The sequence below is a fragment of the Musa acuminata genome, chromosome BXJ1-5, assembly GCF_036884655.1.
Source record: "Musa acuminata AAA Group cultivar baxijiao chromosome BXJ1-5, Cavendish_Baxijiao_AAA, whole genome shotgun sequence".
Taxonomy (NCBI): Eukaryota; Viridiplantae; Streptophyta; class Magnoliopsida; order Zingiberales; family Musaceae; genus Musa; species Musa acuminata.
In genome coordinates this window covers 4,331,506-4,351,090 of record NC_088331.1, presented here as the reverse complement: position 1 = coordinate 4,351,090, position 19,585 = coordinate 4,331,506, and the positions used below count along the sequence as shown (strand labels likewise).

Sequence of the window (19,585 nt, the reverse complement as noted above, 5' to 3'; positions counted from 1 at the left end):
TTTCTTCGTCCAATCCCTTTTCAGGTCTTGGGGACTAGGTTTTATACTTGTGCAGCCGACGAAGGGAGATAGGAGATTGATCGTTGATGGGGACAAGCCTGTATGCCCTCTTGTGGCTCATTTATGCAGAGGGTCGAACGGTATAGTTTCCCATGATGCATCATCACCCGGGACAGGCAGACAACGATCACCTATGCTAGCCAACCAGGGAGGGGGCAGTCAGGCTTTCTCTCCGAGGAGTTACTGCTCCCGACGAGCGGCCTATACCACCCTCCCAAAAATCACGATTCACTTGGGATAGAAAGTTGTTGGCCTACCGTTCATCAGTGAAAAGAGGGATGCGGGCGTTTCTCTACCCACGCCGGTGTCTAGGTTGCAATGAGTTGACAGGTCGAGACTAATGTTAGTGCATTCCCCATCACAACCTTATAACAAACTAGGAATAGTATGAATGAAATGTTGAATGTATTCAGAATCATTCTTTATTTCCATCCTATAATTGGTAATAATAAGGATTTTAGATAAAATCCTTTGAACTTATCGCTATGTTGAACACAAAATAGTGAGATGGTTTGTCACTACCATATAATAGACAGCGGCGATCGTCACAATCATTCTTTGTCTGTAACTTGTACTCCATCATATAGCCATTGGCCCCTGTCTCAAACAGTGTTCTTTCTCACCGACCTCCAAATCTGTGGGAACTGCTAGTAAATGACGACGTATAGACCAGCCGAAGCAGTCGAGCAGAAGAGTTATTTCCTTTCGGCATTCAGATGACATTGGGAATCATCAGCATCGATCTCAGGCTTCAAATATTCCGACCACAGGTACTAATATTTTTCTGCGTGAAACAGCGCTCTGGTTCATCAACTTCATCCTTAAGGAACATTGCACTGTAGGCAGCGGTGGTGGCGGTCTTAGAACAGTAGCAGTGAGGTGGCTGTGTCGTACTTCATCTTCTCCAGATTGGGCACCACCGCAAACTGGATCATCGGCGGGGGCCCGCAGGCGAGTGCGAGCGCGTCGTCGCAGCCGCCCATGGGAATGTGCTCCCTAAGTATGCCCTCCGTGACAAACCCCGTGCTGTACCGCCACTCGTCGCGCCGCTTGGCCTCGTCGATCACGTACCAGACCTTGAGCTGCTCCGGGTGCTCCCGTGCGGAGCCGTCGAGCTCGTCCCGCAGCAGTATGTCGTCCTCAGACCTGTTGGCGTACACCAGGTGCATCTCGGTGCGGTCCTCCGGTTCCCGTAGAACCGCCTGGATCACCTGGTACACCGGCGTGATCCCGGTCCCGCCGGCGATCATGGCGAGCCTCCTCGCTAACCTATGCTTCCCGTCGACGAGGAAGTTGCCGCGGCCGGCGTACTCGATGTGACCCAGCGGGCCCTTGACGTCGAGAGTGGAGCCCATGGGCAGGGATTCCAAGTGCTGCGACATGAGGCCACCGTTGGGAAACTTGGGGTTCTCGCCCTTGAAGTAGACCTTGATCAGGAGCTCGAAGTGGCCGATCTCGTCGACGGGGCTTGTTGGCGTGTAAGGGCGCATGCATAGCTTGCCGTCGATGGTGGCGCAGAGGAAGATGTGCTTGCCGACCGGGAGGCCCAGCACTTGGTCCGCCGAGGGGAGAGCGAAGCGGAAGAGTCGAACGTCGTGCGATACGGTCTTCTTGGCCACAAGCTTGCACTGTACCCTCTCACTGGGGTTCATGAGAGCCGGGGAACGTGAGATCTCTATGATGCTGGCCAGGTGGGAAAAGTTGCCCGAGCCGTGAAGGGAGGTGTCGGAGACGTAACCCGAAGGGATGAGCTCGCCGATTCGGTAGGTGTCGAGGAGGGCCTTGGCCTTGTCGGAGTGGATGGCGTCGAACTCCTCGGTGCAGTCGCAGCCGGCGTTGATGAGAATGCTGTCGGGGCCGCCGGGGTGGTCCTTGACGAAGGCGGTGCAGTCGTAGACGTGGCCGTGCACGACGATCCAGGCGGAGTGGCTCGACGCATGCTTGTGGACCTCCGACATGGTGTACTGCTTGGTCGCGGTGTTCATGAAGGGGGCGGAGGTGCTCTTCTTCAGGGACGCCGCCTCCGACGTCTCCAGGTGCTTCTGCCGCGCCATCCACCCGCCGGACTGGTTCCCCGGCTGCGTCGGGTGCTTGAACACAAGCCCAATCTCGCCCTTGTGCGGGCGGCACACCTTCATCTTCACCTTGAACCAGCAGTTGTTCATCATCCCCTGCACCACCACCACCACTTGTGTCAACATACATTCAACAACAAACTCAATTTACTAACCAATAAAGGTGAGAAATAATTACCATGACGTTCCAAATGAGTTTCTCGGGCTGGGTGTTGAGGGACTCGTCCCATGCGCGGACGGCGACTTCCTTGGCACCGAGCAGATTCAAGACCTCCACTTCCAGGGACCAGAAGCACCAGCACCAATACCTGCCATACTTGTTGGGCTTCTCCGGGTGGTCGAGCTCGCACACCAGCCACGTCTCACCGCCATCGAGTGTGATCTCGACGCGTGTCACCTTCCGCCCGCCGCCTGTTCCACGCAGACCAGTTCCGACCACTGTGAGCGCTCATAATCTCTCTTTGGACAACCGACTACTTAATATTAGACCCATAACGCCATAGCAATCGATCATGATCGAGCTATAAGATTCGCGAAAAAGTCCAACACTCATCAATAACTCATCGAATGCAGAATTGCATGCATGAAACTCTTTTTTCCGCGCAGGACGAAGATAGTTCTGAGACAATGCTACAGTGAATGCCAAACCAGTAGCTATACTTCCAACTTGAGCTCGGCCTCATTGTTTGGCCTTTTCTGCTCTGGAGACAGATACCTCAAAAGATTCCATCCACGTGATAGAGAGTGCAGCAAATGCTCTAACTTGAAGAGGGCATAAAAATAAACGGTGCAGAGAATCCGAACCAGAATCTGAATCTGAATCTGAATCATTCAAGAAACGTAAGCAAAAAGATTCGGTTCAACGCACCGGAATAGGCGTAGCCCTTCATAGTATACGGTCTCTGAGTTGTGAACGCGTTGATGGGAAGCATCTCGTCATGATCCGGTGTCGTGATCACTGAGTTGATGTTCAACTCGTTGATGATGTACTCCGGCTTGTACCACCAGGCTATATTGGTGCAGCAGTTTCTAATTAGTCGTCTCATCAAACACTTCGTACGAAGGCGAAAAGTGTGTGATATGGAGCTACTGGCGATGCTTTACCTTCCGCGTTGGCGAGGTCGGCGTCGACGTGGGACGGGAGGACGCGGTTGTCTTTGTAGTGGTAGTAGTTGTGGGACTCCTGCGGCGTGACGATGATGCGCTTGAGCCACTTCACCATGCGGCCGCCGATGAAGCCCGGGATGATGACGCGCACAGGGAAGCCGTGGTCCGGCAACAGCGGCTCGTCGTTCTGCATATAGGCAAGCATGACGTCGCGCGACGGGTCCATGGCCACCTCGCGCCGGAGGCTCGTGCCGTACTTGGAGCCGCTGCTGTCGCTGGGGAGTTCCTCCGCCCCTTCGAAGCAAACGAAAAGGGCCCCGTCCTTGCGGCCCATGACGCCGCACTGGCGGAGGACGTCCCTGAGCCGAGCACCGCGCCACACCGTCGTGGACACGGCCGCGGGGCCCCAGTTGAAGCCGATGGTCTGGCGCACCATGTTCTGTTCCTTCCGCCGGTTGCCGGCGCACACCAAGGTGACCGGGATCTCGACCGAGGCGAAGTCGCGGACCAGCTCGTCCATGGTGAGCTGGACCGGGCGCTTCACCAGGCCGGTGATCTCGACCGTCCACGTGCCCCAGTCGGCGTTGGGGACGGCGCCGTGATTCCGGACGTAGTGCAGCGGGACGGGCGTAACGAACCCGTGGTGCATGAGCCGGGCCAGCGGCGGCTAGCAGTTGAACGGGTGTTTCCCGGTGAGCCGGATGAGGGATGGGTTGCGCTCGATCCAGCTGTCGGCGGTGCTCTCGTCCCTCGGGTCGTGAATCGACGGCTCCACCTCGAGGTGACTGCCGCCGTACTCCGCTTTCCAGTCGACCACCTCCTCCTCCTCATCACAGTCGTCATCGTCGCCGTAACGTTGGTCCTTCTCTTTCGCGGGGGCAAGAGATGGGAAGCCGCAACCGCGCACCGACGAGTCCGAAAGTTGGTAATTTCCCGACGTCTTTCCGACGGCAGGAGCCGGGGCGACGAGGCCGCTGCCCGGCTCGAAGCGGCCGAACTGCCGGTTGCTGACAGAAGCCGCCATGACCGGTTGAAGGACTTCGGATGCACTGCACTCAGAAAAGGCTAGAGGAGTTCCAACTTCTTGGTTGGGTGAGCATGGAATGCGGGCATCGAGGGATGGGCCTTATATATGGCATCACCGGGGAAGAAGGAGACGAGCGTGTGAAAGGGTGGTGTGCAGAGGGCCCCACGTTTATGGTATCCGGTATCGGAGAGGGTGAAGGTTAAGGGAATGGAAAAAGGTTGTGCGGATTGGACGGTGCACCGTCTCCTGTTCATGTCGTACGGAACGGACAAGTGTCCGTCCATTCACCGCGACAGTGTGCATTTTATAATATTTCTCTGACACAGACGTTAAGCGATGAAAGAGCGGTGCGAAGGACGAGGAGAAGAGAGACATGGGCCGAACTGCCACCATGAGACTGGTCAAAGCCTGTGAAGTGGCGAAGGGGCAAAGGGGCCGACGAAGCTGCAAGGGTCGCGGCAACCTCAACGCCTGGCCGAAGGGCCAACGTGACGCTCCCTCCGCCAAGACGCGGCCTTTCCATTGGTTGCCATGTGCGTTTGCGTCGTCCTGGAGGGACGAAGCTGCGTGATAGTTTAGCACGAGGGATAAGACCCTTGAAGAGAGAGAGAGAGAGCTGAACTGCCCGGCGACAGCTTAATAATCTAAGGGTCTGACTTAGATTTGGGTTGTGGTCGAGAATTTACTAGTTGACACGTAAGCTTATGCGTCATCAAGTCATTTACTTGTATAAAATTTCAAAACAGAAAAACATAATCTTCCTTCGTAACGTTATGACAAGAAAGATAATCATAAACTTTTTTCTCTCTTATTATAATAAGTAAGATAATCTTAAACTTAATTCTCTTTCTTTTTGACGATGAATGAATGATATCACAAACTTTCTTTCTCTTCTTTGGTATAAAAACACATTCTAAATAGAAAAATAGATGACTCACTCATTTTAAAATACTTGAATCCTGAACTTTTAATACTAACTTAAGCGTTGGAGGGATCAGAGTGAGAAATCTCTCGTCGTTGATCGCTTGTGTAAGACTCCGACATATCTATGAAGTACCTCGAGACAACCCAGAGGTCCTTTCAGCATATAAGCTGCACCTCGAAATAACCCCAAGCTCTCTTTAGCAGGCAAGCCACACCTCGAGGTGATTGCAGGACCATCACTGTGAGCCAGCAATACATCAAGAGTTCACTTGCCATCTCAGCTCTCCGCTATGGCGAGTTGCACCCTCACCCCAAGGGGGGCCCCTCAAATGGATCTTCGCCTTTGGGACTGAATTAGGTTGTGTTGGCTCCCTAGTCAACGACACTAAGATAACAATATTTTAACTCAGGACAAAATGTGACCTATCAGATTGGCACTAAAAGGAAAGCCTGAATGTCGCAAGAATGTCCATCTACGACTCTTTCCAACAAACACCTCAACAAGGAGGCGCCCCCTTTGACACTCAACTCTATTTGATTATTAATCATATGCAACCTACGAGTCTTGCCTTCAAGGAAAATTGATCAACTCTCCATTTAGTGGAATTGGAGAGAGAGTCACTGAGTTGCTATAACTCATACAAAGTGATGTATGTAGTCCTATGTCAACTTAGGTCATACGCGGTTATTATTACTTCATTATATTCACTGATAGCTTCTCTAGGTATAAACATGTGTACTTGATGAAGTACAAGTCCGAGACTTTTAAGAAATTCAGGGAATATAAGAATGAGGCAGAAAATTAGATTGAAAAGAGTTTCAAGATCCTTCGATCAAAGTGATCGCTCACCGAAACGAGGAAAACAACCCCAAAACAGCCCAAAACCACTTCGTTTTTGTGTGCCATAGGTTGTTTTCTGCAGTTCGCCTCCACTCATAAAACGTCAACCATCTCAGCCCCTTGGAACCACCCGAGTGGCATAGGGCTGGATGGGGCTTCGGTATAGTGTCGGACGTTGAACAATCTTTCGCAAGTTCGCACGTTATATTGACGGGAACTTGTTGTCGCGCCCGGCACCCGGTGAGCAGATGTTTGTAGACTTGTAGTTGTTCATTCAACCTTCTAAAGTCCTTATTTCCCTCCCCCCCCCCCCCCCCTCTCTCTCTTTTCTCTTGTGTACGCAAGGTGCTCGCTGAATTGCTTGTAAAACTTTCCCTTTTCGTGAGATGTCGGGACTTATCCGTAGCTCGTTTTTCGAACTAATCAACTTTCTCTTTTTACAGGTCCTTCGGGACCTACGAGAGGTTGCAAGTGGGCTAATATTTGCAGACGCAAATAGTAAGGGCGAAGCGCGACTTAGGCAACGCAAGCTAAGTTCACGTCGTTACTGCAAGGGTGCATCACGCCTTAGGCAATTCTAACTAAGATCGTGACATTGGGGTGACTACAGGACCATCACGTGAGCCAGCAATACATCAGGAGTCCACCTACCATCTCAACTCCCCGCTACGATGGGTCACATTATTGCCCCAACGGGACCCCTTACAGATTTTTACCTTTGCGATCAAATCAGCTCATGTTGATTCCTTGGTCAATGGTATTAAAACAACAACTCAGGATAAACTGTGACCTATCAGGTATCAATGACCGAAGTCCTCAAACATCACGTGCCATGATATACTTGCCATAGCTTTGCCACATGGCATTTGGATCTGATTTGGACTTCTTGTTTTTGGATTACGATCCTGAGTGTTTGGCACTCGGCATGATACCTATGATTGTTTGTTTCTCATCTTTCCTTTCTCATGTGATCAAAGAATACAAGTGAAGGATTGAGATCGGAAAATAACATATATACGTTATCATATCTTAAATACCCTGTGATTGGAAATTATTTTTGAATTTCTAAAGTCAATGTAATTAAAGAATAAAAATATTATTTAAAAAAATATTTCTTTGTGAAGTAAAAAAATCTTTGAAAATTAAGATTTAATTATTATAAAAATATACCACATGTTCTAAGTTTTGGTGGGATAAATATGTAAGAAAATGCTCCAAGATTTAAGGAAAAAATAAAAAAAATATTTATGATTTATGTGATATGATAAAAAAAAAAGAGATTGACTCAATTGTGCTCATAATTAATCTTATATAGTAAACATTTTGATTTTTTTAGGGAGGTCGATAAGAGTACAGAGTCACACAAATCTTGTATCAGTTTTTTTTATATGTTATTTGATTCTTAATTTTTAGGATTTCCTTTTTAGGTTCAAAGCCATCTCTCACCCAATACTACAAAAGAACATGAGATCTAAGCATAATTTGTAAGTTTGTATTCGAGGATGTTAACCTCCGTAGGTTTATAATTGAAACTAATCACATTTTTATTATAAACTATTGTCCAAATGTTTTGTATCAACGATTTCTAATGTCGTGGACGAATAACATTTCCTTAACATAATGTTGACAAATTCCTTATTATTATAATTAATCTTAAGGATGAAGTTGATGAACCAGAGCGCTGTTTCACGCAGAAAAATATTAGTACATGTGGTCGGAATATTTGAAGCCTGAGATCGATGCTGCTGATTCCCAATGTCATCTGAATGCCAAAAGGAAATAACTCTTCTGCTCGACTAATTCGGCTGGTCTTTACGTCGTCATTTACTAGCAGTTCCCACAGATTTGGAGGTCGGTGAGAAAGAACACAGTTTGAGACGGGCCAATGGCTATATGATGGAGTACAAGTTACAAAGAATGATTGTGAAGAACGCCGCTGTCTATTATATGGTCGGAGGCCAAACAATGATGGCAAGCTCGAGCTGGAAGTATAGCCACTTGTTGCGGGAACAACCTAGAGCCGTGGCCTCGGGGCCGACGCGGCTCGGTTCAGGTCCGGATGACGGGGATCTTCCCGAGACGGCCCTCGAGTCCACTGAGGTGGTCGGCTGCGTCGGTTCGATCGGTGCGGGGTCACCGTTACCTCCGAGAGGGGCTCCTCGCCTGGACGCACAGTGGGAGGCACTCCGTCTTCGCCCGCCGGTGAGCTGCTCGGCTACCGGCTGCGAGTCGGTGAGGACGTGTATGTCGCCCACTTGCATTTCGACGGCTAGTATGAGCCCCGCCAGCAGCGCTTCGTACTCTACCTCGTTGTTGGTGGCCTTGAATCCGAAGCGAAGGGAGCGCTCGAACGAGCGCCCGTCGGGGGCTTCTAGCACCAGCCCGGGCCCCGCGCCTTTTCGGCCGAATGATCCGTCCACGCGGAGGAGCCATTCCGCCTTCACGCGTTCCAGATCGTCGCCCTCGGGCTGAGTCAGTTCTGAGATGAAGTCGGCCACCGCCTGTGCTTTGATGGCGGTCCTCGGGACGTTCTGAATATCGAACTCACCGAGCTCTACTGACCACTTGAGGCGACCTGCAAGGTCAAATTTAGACAAAATCTGTCAGAGCGGCTGGTCGGTGATTACCTCGATCGGATGAGCTTGGAAGTAGGCGCGCAGCTTCCGGGCGGTCAATACGAGCGCTAGCGCCAGTTTCTCGATCGGAGGGTATCACTCCTCAAGTCCGTTAAGGACATGGCTAGTGTAGTAAACCGGTAGCTGCTCTCCAGAAGCCTCCTTGATCAGGACAGAACTTACTGCACGCTAAGAGGTGGCCAGGTAGACACCCAGCTTTTCCCGAGGGGACACCGAAGCGAGGCGAGGGAGTGACGCCAGATGCTCCTTCACATGGGCGAAAGCCTCCTCGCATTCCGCTGTCCACGCGAAGTCCTTGGGGTCCTTCAAAGCCCGGAAGAAGGGGAGGCACCGGTCGCCCGATCGGGATAGGAACCTTGACATGGCAGTGAGCCTCCCGTTTAAGCGCTGCAACTCCTTAATTGTCCGAGGGGTCTGCATGTCGACGATTGCCCGTACCTTTTCGGGGTTCACATCGATTCCCCTTTCATGTATGATAAACCCAAGGAATCTGCCCGAGTTGACACCGAAGGCGCACTTGGTGGGGTTGAGTCGCATGTTGTACCTTTGTAGTGTGTCGAAGGTCTCGGCCAAGTCGGACAAGTGAGTCGTAGTCGTGCGACTTTTCACAATCATATCGTCGACGTAGACTTCCATGTTTCTCCTTATCTAGTGAGCAAACATTTTGTTCACGGTCCTTTGATACGTAGCCCCTGCGTTCTTCAGCCCGAATGGCATAACCTTGTAGAAGTATACCCCTTGGTCGGTGAGGAATGCGGTGTGCTGCTGATCCTCGGGTGCCATCCTGATCTGGTTGTAGCCGGAGAAGGCGTCCATGAACGAAAGGCGGGCATGACCAGCCGTTGCGTCGACCAACTGGTTGATCCGTGGGAGGGGGTAGCAATCCTTCGGACAAGCACGATTAAGATCGATGTAGTCAACGCACTTCCTCTAGCTTCCATTAGGTTTCTTCACGAGGACTACATTGGATAACCAGTGTGGGTACTTGGCCTCTTCAATAAAGCCTGTCGCCAAAAGTCGCTCTACCTCTCCTCGAATGGCCTGCTGGCGTTCAGGAGCAAGACGTCGGGGCTTCTGCTTTACTGGCCGCACGTCGGGGGAGATGCACAGGTGGTGCTGAGATATCTCAGGGTCGACGCCTGACATGTCAGTGGGTGACCAGGCGAAGGCATCGACATTCTCTTGAAGAAGATTGATGAGATGGGCTCGCTCCCGCTCAGGAAGCTCCGACCCGAGCTTGACCATTCAATCTAGGCGTCCCTCCTGTAGTGGCACATCCACCGTAGGCTTTGTTGGCTCGGGGTGCTGGGACGACCTTTTTGCTTCTCGGGGGTCTTCGAGGGGCAGTTTATCCCTCCTCCTCTTGTGCAGGGAGACCGCGGTCAAGTAACACCGCCTTGACTCATGAGGGCTCCCGCTGACTTCTCCGACCCCCGCACGGGTCGGAAACTTCACGGTTCAATGGTAGGTGGAGATAACCGTTCTGAACTTATTGAGGGTGGGGCACCCCGAATCGCGTTGTAAGCGGTAGGAAGGTCGACTACCAAGAAGGTTGCCATTACCGTCTTCGTCCTCGGTACTTCCCCGAGGGTTAAGGGCAAGGTGATCGCGCCCAACGGTGAAATTGATTCGCTGGTGAACTCGGTGAGCGCTGAGCTCATAGGCTCCAAGGCATCGCGGAAGAGCCCGAGCTTTTGGAAAGCGTCCAAATAAAGGATGTCGGCCGAGCTTCTAGTGTCGACCATGATCCTTTTCACTTGGGCGTTGGCGATCCTGGCGGCCACTACCAACGTGTCATCGTGTTCGGGCTGCTTGGCTCTCTCGGCGGGAAACATGACCTCGGGCCCGGGCCCGCGCCCAGGGTCTTCGGCTGCGACAGCGCGGGCGTATGCTTTCCGCCCAGACATACTGTTTCCCCCAGACGCCAGGCCGCTCGTGATCACGTCGATCTGCCTTTCGATGGGGTCCTCGGGTCGTGGGGAAAGCTCTTTATCCTGCCGTAGATAACGGCCGAGGTGCCCTCTTCGAATCAGCTCCTCGATCTGTTGCTTTAGCTCGCGGCACTCCTCCGTGTCATGCCCGTTTTGCCAGTGGAAATGGCAATATCGCATCTGGTCCGCGAGCTCCCGTGGGCTCCTCATCGGGTTGGGGGTTCGGAGCAGCCCCTTCTCCTTTATCTGGAGAAATATCTGCGTTCAGGATGTTCCCAAGGCGGGGAGCGGCGACCTCAGCACGGACGGGTCGGACCGGTCCAACCTGCACCTCGGCGGGCCGGGTAGCTACCCTCGTGGTGGCTCTGTCCGGGGCCTTTTATGCTCCTCTCACCTCCCCGATATCCAGGCTTCCATCGCAACATACTGGTTGGCTCGTTGAAGCATTTTCGAAACTACGGTGGGGGGCTGTTCCACGAGGGACCAGAAGAACCTAGAGGGATGGAGACCTGCCATGAATGCCTGCATCAACAAAGAGGGGTGAGCATCTGACAAACCCCGGATTTCCATGGCGAATCGATTTACAAAACAGGAGAGGGGTTCATCCTCTTTTTGGTTTAGTCCAAGGAGCAGGGCGACGGATGGCTTCAGTCGGGCCAAAGCTAGGAAGTTGAGCTCGAACTCCCTGGCAAGCTGATCAAAGGAGGCGATTCCCCCGGTCTTCAGGCCGCTGTACCATGTGCGAGCTGGCCCCCTTAGGGTCGTAGGAAACGCCCTGCACATCAGAGCATCTGAAGTTCCGTATAGCGCCATCTGAGCCCGAAAGGCGGACACATGATCCGCCGGGTCGGTGGCGCCATCGTAAGCGTCCAGGGAGGGAAGTCGAAAGTTCGCGGGCAGCGGCTGGTCCCGTATTTCAGCCACGAACGACGACCCCCAATGCGCATCGTCCCCTAGCTCTCCCTTTGAGGTGCGAACCTCCTTCTGTATTTCCTTGAGTCGTTGACCGAAAAGGCGCAGTTGGGCCCGGAAGGAGTCCGTTGAGCCCGAGGATATCGTCTCCTGCTCGGGTCGGCCAGCAGGGTTTCCCACTGCTTGATCTCCAACGGGAAACGCCCGAGTCTAGGGTGAGCTAGGGAGTGCCGGGGTGGTTACGTGAGCAGGCGCAGATGGCTCCAGTCGACACGTAGGCTGAGCCGCCAACGGGTTTGTTGATTGGGAAATGAGCGGGATGACGGTCTGCACCATTCCCGCCAAAGTTCGGACCTGGTGGGCAAGGTCCTGGAAGGCCTTGGTCGACGCGGGCGAAGGGACGCTGGGAGCGCCCTCGGGCGGAAGCAGACCCGAGTCGTTGAACAAACGCCAGTAGCGTTCCGAGGTCATGACGAGGTCGTCTACCCGTGGCCCGTCACGCGAGGGGCGCATGACCGACGACCCTGTTAAGAACGATCCCTCGGTTGGGGATTCGTCGGGGTCATTCTGAGGATCCCTCGATATTTGGCCCTCCTTCTAGCATCAAAATGTTGTGGGAACAACCCTGAGTCGTGGCCTCGGGGCCGACACGGCTTGGTTCGGGTCCAAATGAAGGGGATATTTCCGAGACGACCCTGGAGACCGCCGAGGTGGCCGACTACGGGGGTCCGATCGGGACGAGGTCGCCATTTCCTTCGGGCAAGAACTTCTCGCCCACGCGTCCAGTGGGGACCTTCGGCTTCGCACCTGCATATAGGTCGGGTCGGGAAGCTCGACCCGACCCCTTCGACGATCAAGTTAATTGATAGTGGTTAGGGGGTGTTTGTCTCCCTCCCCTTCCGCGATGAACGAGAGGGTATTTATAGGGAAGGTTACCATTGTTTGATGTGCCTGCTTGCAGGGGGCAGAATCGTACTTCTGGTAGCGTCTGACGCCGATGTTGGTGTGGTGTGAGGGATTGGGCTTGAGTAAGATGTTAATGCACCTCGGCCGACGTTCTGGTCCGTTTGACCAAGTGCTGTCGGGTCGATCGAGGCGTGAGGCGTCCTCTGGGGCAGCTGACGTCAGCCCAAGTCTTGTCGCCATTATTATCCTCAATAGGTATTGCTGCTGGTGCTTCTGGTCCTGGAAGTGGAGGCCTTAATCTGCTCGGTGCCAAGGAAGTCGCCGTCCGTGCATGGGACGAGTCCCTCAACACCTAGCCCGAGAAACTCATTTAGAACGTCATGGTAATTATTTCTCACCTTTATTGGTTAGTAAATTGAGTTTGTTGATGAATGCATGCTAACAGAAGTGTTGGTGGTGGTGCAGGGGATGATGAACAACTGCTGGTTCAAGGTGAAGATGAAGGTGTGCCGGCAAAAGGGCGAGATTGGGCTTGTGTTCGAGCACCCGACGTAGCCGGGGAACCAGCTTGGTCCACCCAGGGGAGAACGAAGCGGAAGAGTCGAACGGTCTTCTTGGCCACGATCTTGCACTGTACCTTCTCAGGAACGTGAGATCTGATAAGTAGATGAGATTTTCCTAAATCTCTCTACTCTGTTGAGAGATTTCCTCAAACAGTTAGGAAATATAAACATATTGCTATCGACTTCCACTTTGTACGCGATAGTTGCCCGAGGTGTCGGAGACGCGAAGGGATCAGCTCGCCGATTCGGTAGGTGTCAAGGAGGGCCTTGGCCTTGTCGGAGTGCGAACTCCTCGGTGCAGTCGCAGCCGGCTTTAATGAGAATGTTGTCGGCGCCGCCGGGGTGGTCCTTGACGAAGGCGGTGCAGTCGTAGACGTGGCCGTGTACGACGATCCAGGCGGAGTGGCTCAACGCGTGCTTGTGGACCTTCGACATGGTGTACTGCTTGGTCGCGGTGTTCATGAAGGGGGTGGAGGTGCTCTTCTTCAGGGACGCTGCCTCCGATGTCTCCAGGTGCTTCTGCCGCGCCATCCACCCGCCGGACTGGTTCCCCGTCTGCGTCGGGTGCTCGAACACAAGCCCAATCTCGCCCTTGTGCGGGCGGCACACCTTCATCTTCACCTTGAACCAGCAGTTGTTCATCATCCCCTGCACCACCACTTGGTCCCTTCGGGTTACGTCTCCGACACCTCCCTTCACGGGTCGGGCAACTTTTCCCACCTGGCCAGCATCATAGAGATCTCACGTTCCCCGGCTCTCATGAACCCCAGTAAGAGGGTTCAGTGCAAGCTCGTGGCCAGCATCATAGAGATCTCACGTTCCCCGGCTCTCATGAACCCCATTGAGAGGGTACAGTGCAAGCTCGTGGCCAAGAAGACCGTATCGCACGACGTTCGACTCTTCCGCTTCGCTCTCCCCTCCGCGGACCAGTGCTGGGCCTCCCGGTCGGCAAGCACATCTTCCTCTGCGCCACCATCGACGGCAAGCTATGCATGCGCCCTTACACGCCAACAAGCCCCGTCGACGAGATCGGCCACTTCGAGCTCCTGATCAACGTCTACTTCAAGGGCGAGTACCCCAAGTTCCCCAACGGTGGCCTCATGTCGCAGCACATGGAATCCCTGCCCATCGGCTCCACCCTCAACGTCAAGGGCCCGCTGGGTCACATCGAGTACGCCGGCCGCGGCAATTCCTCGTCGACGGGAAGCATAGGCCAGCGAGGAGGCTCGCCATGATCGCCGGCGGGACTGGGATCACGCCGGTGTACTAGGTGATCCAGGCGGTTCTACGGGACCCGGAGAACCGCACCGAGATGCACCTGGTGTACGCCAACAGGTCGGAGGACGACATACTGCTGCGGGACGAGCTCGACGGCTCCGCACGGGAGCACCCGGAGCAGCTCAAGGTCTGGTACGTGATCAACGAGGCCAAGCGGCGCGACCAGTGGCGGTACAGCACGGGGTTTGTCACGGAGGGCATACTTAGGGAGCACATTCCCATGGGCGGCTGCGACGACGCACTCGCACTCGCCTGCGGGCCCCCGCCGATGATCCAGTTTGCAGTGCTGCCCAATCTGGAGAAGATGAAGTACGACACAGCCACCTCACTGCTACTGTTCTAAGACCGCCACCACCGCTGCCTACAGTGCAATGTTCCTTAAGGATGAAGTTGATGAACCAGAGCGCTGTTTCACGCAGAAAAATATTAGTAAATGTGGTCGGAATATTTGAAGCCTGAGATCGATGCTGCTGATTCCCAATGTCATCTGAATGCCAAAAGGAAATAACTCTTCTGCAGCAGTATGTCGAGCTCGTCCCGCATGTCGTCCTCCGACCTGTTGGCGTACACCAGGTGCATCTCGGTGCGGTTCTCCGGGTCCCGTAGAACCGCCTGGATCACCTGGTACACCGGCGTGATCCCAGTCCCGCCGGCGATCATGGCGAGCCTCCTCGTTGACCTATGCTTCCCGTCGACGAGGAAGTTGCCGCGGCCGGCGTACTCGATGTGACCCAGCGGGCCCTTGACATCGAGGGTGGAGCCGATGGGCAGGGATTCCAAGTGCTGCGACATGAGGCCACCGTTGGGGAACTTGGGGTTCTCGCCCTTGAATTAGACGTTGTTGATTAGGAGCTCGAAGTGGCCGATCTCGTCGACGGGGCTTGTTGGCGTGTAAGGGCGCATGCATAGCTTGCCGTCGATGGTGGCGCAGAGGAAGATGTGCTTGCCGACCAGGAGGCCCAGCACTTGGTCCGCCGAAGGGAGAGCGAAGCGGAAGAGTCGAACGTCGTGCGATACGGTCTTCTTGGCCACGAGATTGCGCTGTACCCTCTCACTGGGTTCATGAGAGCCGGGGAACGTGAGATCTCTATGATGATGGCCACGAGCTTGCACTGTACCCTCTCACTGGGATTCATGAGAGCCGGGGAACGTGAAATCTCTATGATGCTGGCCAGGTGGGAAAATTTACCCGACCCGTGAAGGGAGGTGTCGGAGACGTAACCCGAAGGGACCAAGTGGTGGTGCAGGGGATGAACAACTGCTGGTTCAAGGTGAAGATGAAGGTGTGCCGCCCGCACAAGGGCGAGATTGGGCTTGTGTTCGAGTGCAGCGGGACGGGCGTAACGAACCCGTGGTGCATGAGCCGGGCCAGCGGCGGCTCGCAGTTGAACGAGTGTTTCCCAGTGAGCCGGATGAGGGATGGGTTGCGCTCGATCCAGCTGTCGGCGGTGCTCTCGTCCCTCGGGTCGTGAATCGACGGCTCCACCTCGAGGTGACTGCCTCCGTACTCCGCCGTCCAGTCGAGCACCTCCTCCTCCTCATCACAGTCGTCATCGTCGTCCTCCGCAGCCGCGCACCGACGAGTCCGAAAGTTGGTAATTTCCCGACGTCTTTCCGACGGCAGGATGGGTGAGCATGGAATTCCATGACCGGTTGAAGGACTTCGGATGCACTGCACTCAGAAGAGGCTAGAGGAGTTCCAACTTCTTGGTTGGGTGAGCATGGAATGCGGGCATGGAGGGATGGGCCTTATATATGGCATCACTGGGGAAGAAGTAGACGAGCGTGTGAAAGGGTGGTGTGCAGGGGGCCCCACGTTTAGCATATCCGGTATCGGAGAGGGTGAAGGTTAAGGGAATGGAAAAAGGATGTGCGGATAGGACGGTGCACCGTCTCCTTTTTATAGACTGTTCATGTCATGTAGAACGGACAAGTGTACGTCCATTCACCACGACAGTGCATTTTAGAATATATTTCTCTGACACAGACGTTAAGCGTTGAATGAGTGGTGCAAAGGATGAGGAGAAGAGAGCGACGAAGCCTTAAGGGTCGCGGCAACCACAACCCTGGCCGAAGGGCCAACGTGACGCTCCCTTCGCCAAGACGCGGCCTTTCCATTGGCTGCCATGTGCGTTTGCGTCGTCCTGGAGGGGCCAAGCTGCGTGATAGTTTAGCAGGAGAGATAAGAGATTTGAAGAGAGAGAGAGAGAGATGAACAGGCCGGCGACGGCTTAATAATCTAAGGCTCTGACTTAGTTTTGGGTTGTGATCGGGAATTTACTAGTTGACACGTAAGCTTACGTGTCATCGGAGAGATAAGAGACTTGAAGAGAGAGAGAGCTGAACAGGCCGGCGACGGCTTAATAATCTAAGGCTCTGACTTAGTTTTGGGATGTGATCGGGAATTTACTAGTTGACATGTAAGCTTACGTGTCATCGAGTCATCTATTACGTGTATAAAATTTTAAGACAATCTTAAACTCTATTATCTTTCTTCGTGACAATAAAAAATATTATAAACTTTATTCCCCTTTTTCAAGATATAAAAACGTATTCTAAATAAGAAAATAGAGACTTATTCATTTTAAAATACATGAACCTTTGATACTAACTTAAGCGTCGGACGGATCGGAACGAGAAACCTCTCACCTTTGATTGCTTATGTAAGACTCCAACATATCTATAAAGTACCTCAGGATGACCCAGAGCTCCTTTCAGCAGACAAGCTGCATCTCGAAATAACCCCAAGCTCCCTTTAGCAGGCAAGCCACACCTCGGGGTGATTATAGGACCATCATTGTGAACCAACAATACATCGAGAGTTCACTTGCTATCTCAGCTCTCCACTATGACGAGTTACACCCTAACCCCAAGGGGCCCCCTTAGATGGATCTTCATCTTTGGGACCGAAATAGGTTGCGTTGGCTCTCTAGTCAACGATACCAAGATAACATTTTAACTAAGGACAAAATATGAACTATCATATTGGCACTAAAAGGATAGCCTGAATATCACAAGAACGCCCATTTACGACTCCTCCCAACAAACACCTTAACAAGGAGGCACCCTCTTGAACACTCAATTCTATTTGATTATGAATCATATGTAACTTACGAGTCTTGCCTTCAAGAAAAATTGACTAACTCTCCATTTAGTGAAACTGAAGAGAGAACCACTGAGTTGCTATAACTTATATATAGTGATGTATGTGGTCCCATGTCAACTCAGGTCATAGATGGTTATTCTTACTTCATTATATTCAATGATAGCTTCTCTAGGTATAAACATGCGTACTTGATGAAGTATAAGTCCAAGACTTTTGAGAAATTCAGGGAATATAAGAATGAGGTAGAAAACTAGATTGAAAAGAGTATCAAGACTCTTCGATCAAATCGATGATGTGAGTAATTAAGTACAAAATTTACCTAGTTTCTAAAAAATCATGAGATCTTATCCCAATGGATCCCTTCTTATACACCTCAACTCAATGGTGTATCAGAAAGGAGAAATCACACACTGTTAGACAAAGTACGATCCATGATGAGTTTTGTCGACCTACCCATCTCATTCTATGAATACACCCTAGAGTCTGCAGTTTACATTCTCATACCTTTACTTCTCATAATAGCTATAGGTTCACTTTGCAAATGGATAGCTCAAGCAACTAAAATTCGCTCTATTAGAGATGTTCAAATTTGTTGAATCAGAAAATCAAATCGAATAAGATTCGATTTAAAACTAGTTGGATCTGATTTGATTCATCCATAATTTAGTTTTGAAGACTATAAATAGTTCTGATTCAGAAGTACTCTTCTTTAATTAACTAGTTCAAATCAAATTAAATTAATCTTTAATTTAAAAAATATCAATTTGATTATGTTCACTATCCTAAGCTCTTAATTGATTTAAATATATTAATTAAACCATTATAAAGACTCAATTTTACAAATGATGTGAGTTTAATTTCATAAATATTATCATGTTGGATATGAAGAAGAGGAAGAAAGGAAACTAAGGGTGAAAAGGAAAGAAAGAGGAGAAAATTAATTTAGGTAAGGTTTTGGATTATTAAGCTTTCCTGATAATTAGATTGTTAAATAAAAATATTAATTATCTAATTTTAGCTTCCTAAGTTAATACAATTCTTAATAATATTAACTCTTAATTAGCATTAGCTGGGTTCTCATGAATAAAACAAAGAAAAGGAGGCAAACTAGAGTTGCACTTAAGTGGGAATTAACAGAGAGATAAAGCATGTTTAGCAAGTTGTAATTGTGCTTACAGGGCATGAAGAATAATTAGAAATGGTACAGTGAAAAAGAAGAAAATAAAATAAAAATCAAAAGTGAATCATATATGCTATTTGTTTATGTTTTATGGGTGATTAGCAAATAATATCTTTTTATATATAATTAAGAAAATCAGATTAATGACTATTAAGTGAGTTAAGGATCTACCATCCATGTAATTGTCAATATCTCTAACCTATTTTAATAGTAATATACATGTATTTTCAATTAATGTATTTGCTCGAAGATTATAAAAATGCATGATTTTGAAATATCAGTTCAATGTTTTAATTATTCCAAAGGATTAAAAATGATTGATTTTTATTAGTTTTAAATGTTATATGAATCATTAGATTTGAAATAAAAGATAAAAGAGAATTTATTCAAGAAATTAGTTTTCTAAATATATTTGATACATGATATTGTAAGGCTAGTATGGGGATGACGCAGGCGCCGTGGCCATCACCTGGTCGAGGATGGGGATGACGCGGTGCAGGTAGGCGGCCATCTCGGTGAAGCTGTGGTGCTCGACGAGTACATCGCAGGCGGCGCGGATGGTATCATAAGCGGCTTGGACAGCCAGGGAGATGAGCTCGGAGACCGGGACAAGGGCGGCGTTCGTGATCAACTCCGCCGTGGCCATCTTCCCGTCGTCTCCTAATGAGTTGCCGAGGTCGCAGCGGAGAAGAAGCCGCTCTACTCGGCCAAGAAAAGACGCCAAGAAAGAAGCGAGTAAGCGAATGTTAGCGGTCAGCAATGAGAGGGGAGGAGGATGGGAAGAATAGCTTACGTAATCGGCGGTCATCGAATAGTGGTCAGTCGCCCGTTTGCTTCACCTAATCACCGATTTGGCACGTGTATCACGTGCAAAAAATCCCTCCAAAAGAATATGACGTCATTAAAAATTGAAGCAAATTATAGTATCTTCAAAATTATGGGGATATTAATTTAATTTGTAAAGAGGGCAAATTCATGTAATTGAATGCCTTTATTGTCTCCATTTTAGTTTTTCCGTATTTCATCCATTGACAATAAA

The 19,585-nt window shown here is 51.0% G+C and overlaps 2 protein-coding genes and 2 pseudogenes across 2 annotated transcripts; 1 reads left to right on the top strand and 3 right to left on the bottom strand.

Moving 5' to 3' along the window:
• Positions 1 to 476: 476 nt before the first annotated feature.
• On the bottom strand, positions 477 to 3,891 carry LOC135673134 (nitrate reductase [NADH] 1-like). The gene is made up of 4 exons (XM_065181903.1): positions 3,240 to 3,891; positions 3,004 to 3,144; positions 2,314 to 2,546; positions 477 to 2,231 (listed from the first exon to the last, which is right to left on the bottom strand). Exons 1-4 carry the CDS (start codon positions 3,889 to 3,891, stop codon positions 921 to 923), a joined length of 2,337 nt encoding a protein of 778 aa, XP_065037975.1. The 3' UTR covers positions 477 to 920.
• Positions 3,892 to 3,909: 18 nt separating this feature from the next.
• On the bottom strand, positions 3,910 to 4,396 carry LOC135673135 (nitrate reductase [NADH] 1-like). Its single transcript, XM_065181904.1, has one exon. It carries the CDS (start codon positions 4,264 to 4,266, stop codon positions 3,910 to 3,912), a length of 357 nt encoding a protein of 118 aa, XP_065037976.1. The 5' UTR covers positions 4,267 to 4,396.
• Positions 4,397 to 13,556: 9,160 nt separating this feature from the next.
• LOC135586297 (nitrate reductase [NADH] 1-like) lies at positions 13,557 to 14,950 on the top strand (annotated as a pseudogene).
• On the bottom strand, positions 14,744 to 19,192 carry LOC135675069 (nitrate reductase [NADH]-like; annotated as a pseudogene).
• Between the last annotated feature and the right edge of the window lie 393 nt (positions 19,193 to 19,585).

What these genes read in the sequence shown, in the direction of transcription:
- LOC135673134 (XM_065181903.1), bottom strand. Translation starts at nt 3,891, where the DNA reads ATGCACCACGGGTTCGTTACGCCCGTCCCGCTGCACTACGTCCGGAAT. An exon ending in GAAGGGCTACGCCTATTCCG is followed by an intron (nt 2,547 to 3,003) that starts GTGCGTTGAACC and finishes TGCGTGGAACAG; the next exon opens with GCGGCGGGCGGAAGGTGACA. An exon ending in AACTCATTTGGAACGTCATG is followed by an intron (nt 2,232 to 2,313) that starts GTAATTATTTCT and finishes GTGGTGGTGCAG; the next exon opens with GGGATGATGAACAACTGCTG.
- LOC135673135 (XM_065181904.1), bottom strand. Translation starts at nt 4,266, where the DNA reads ATGGCGGCTTCTGTCAGCAACCGGCAGTTCGGCCGCTTCGAGCCGGGC.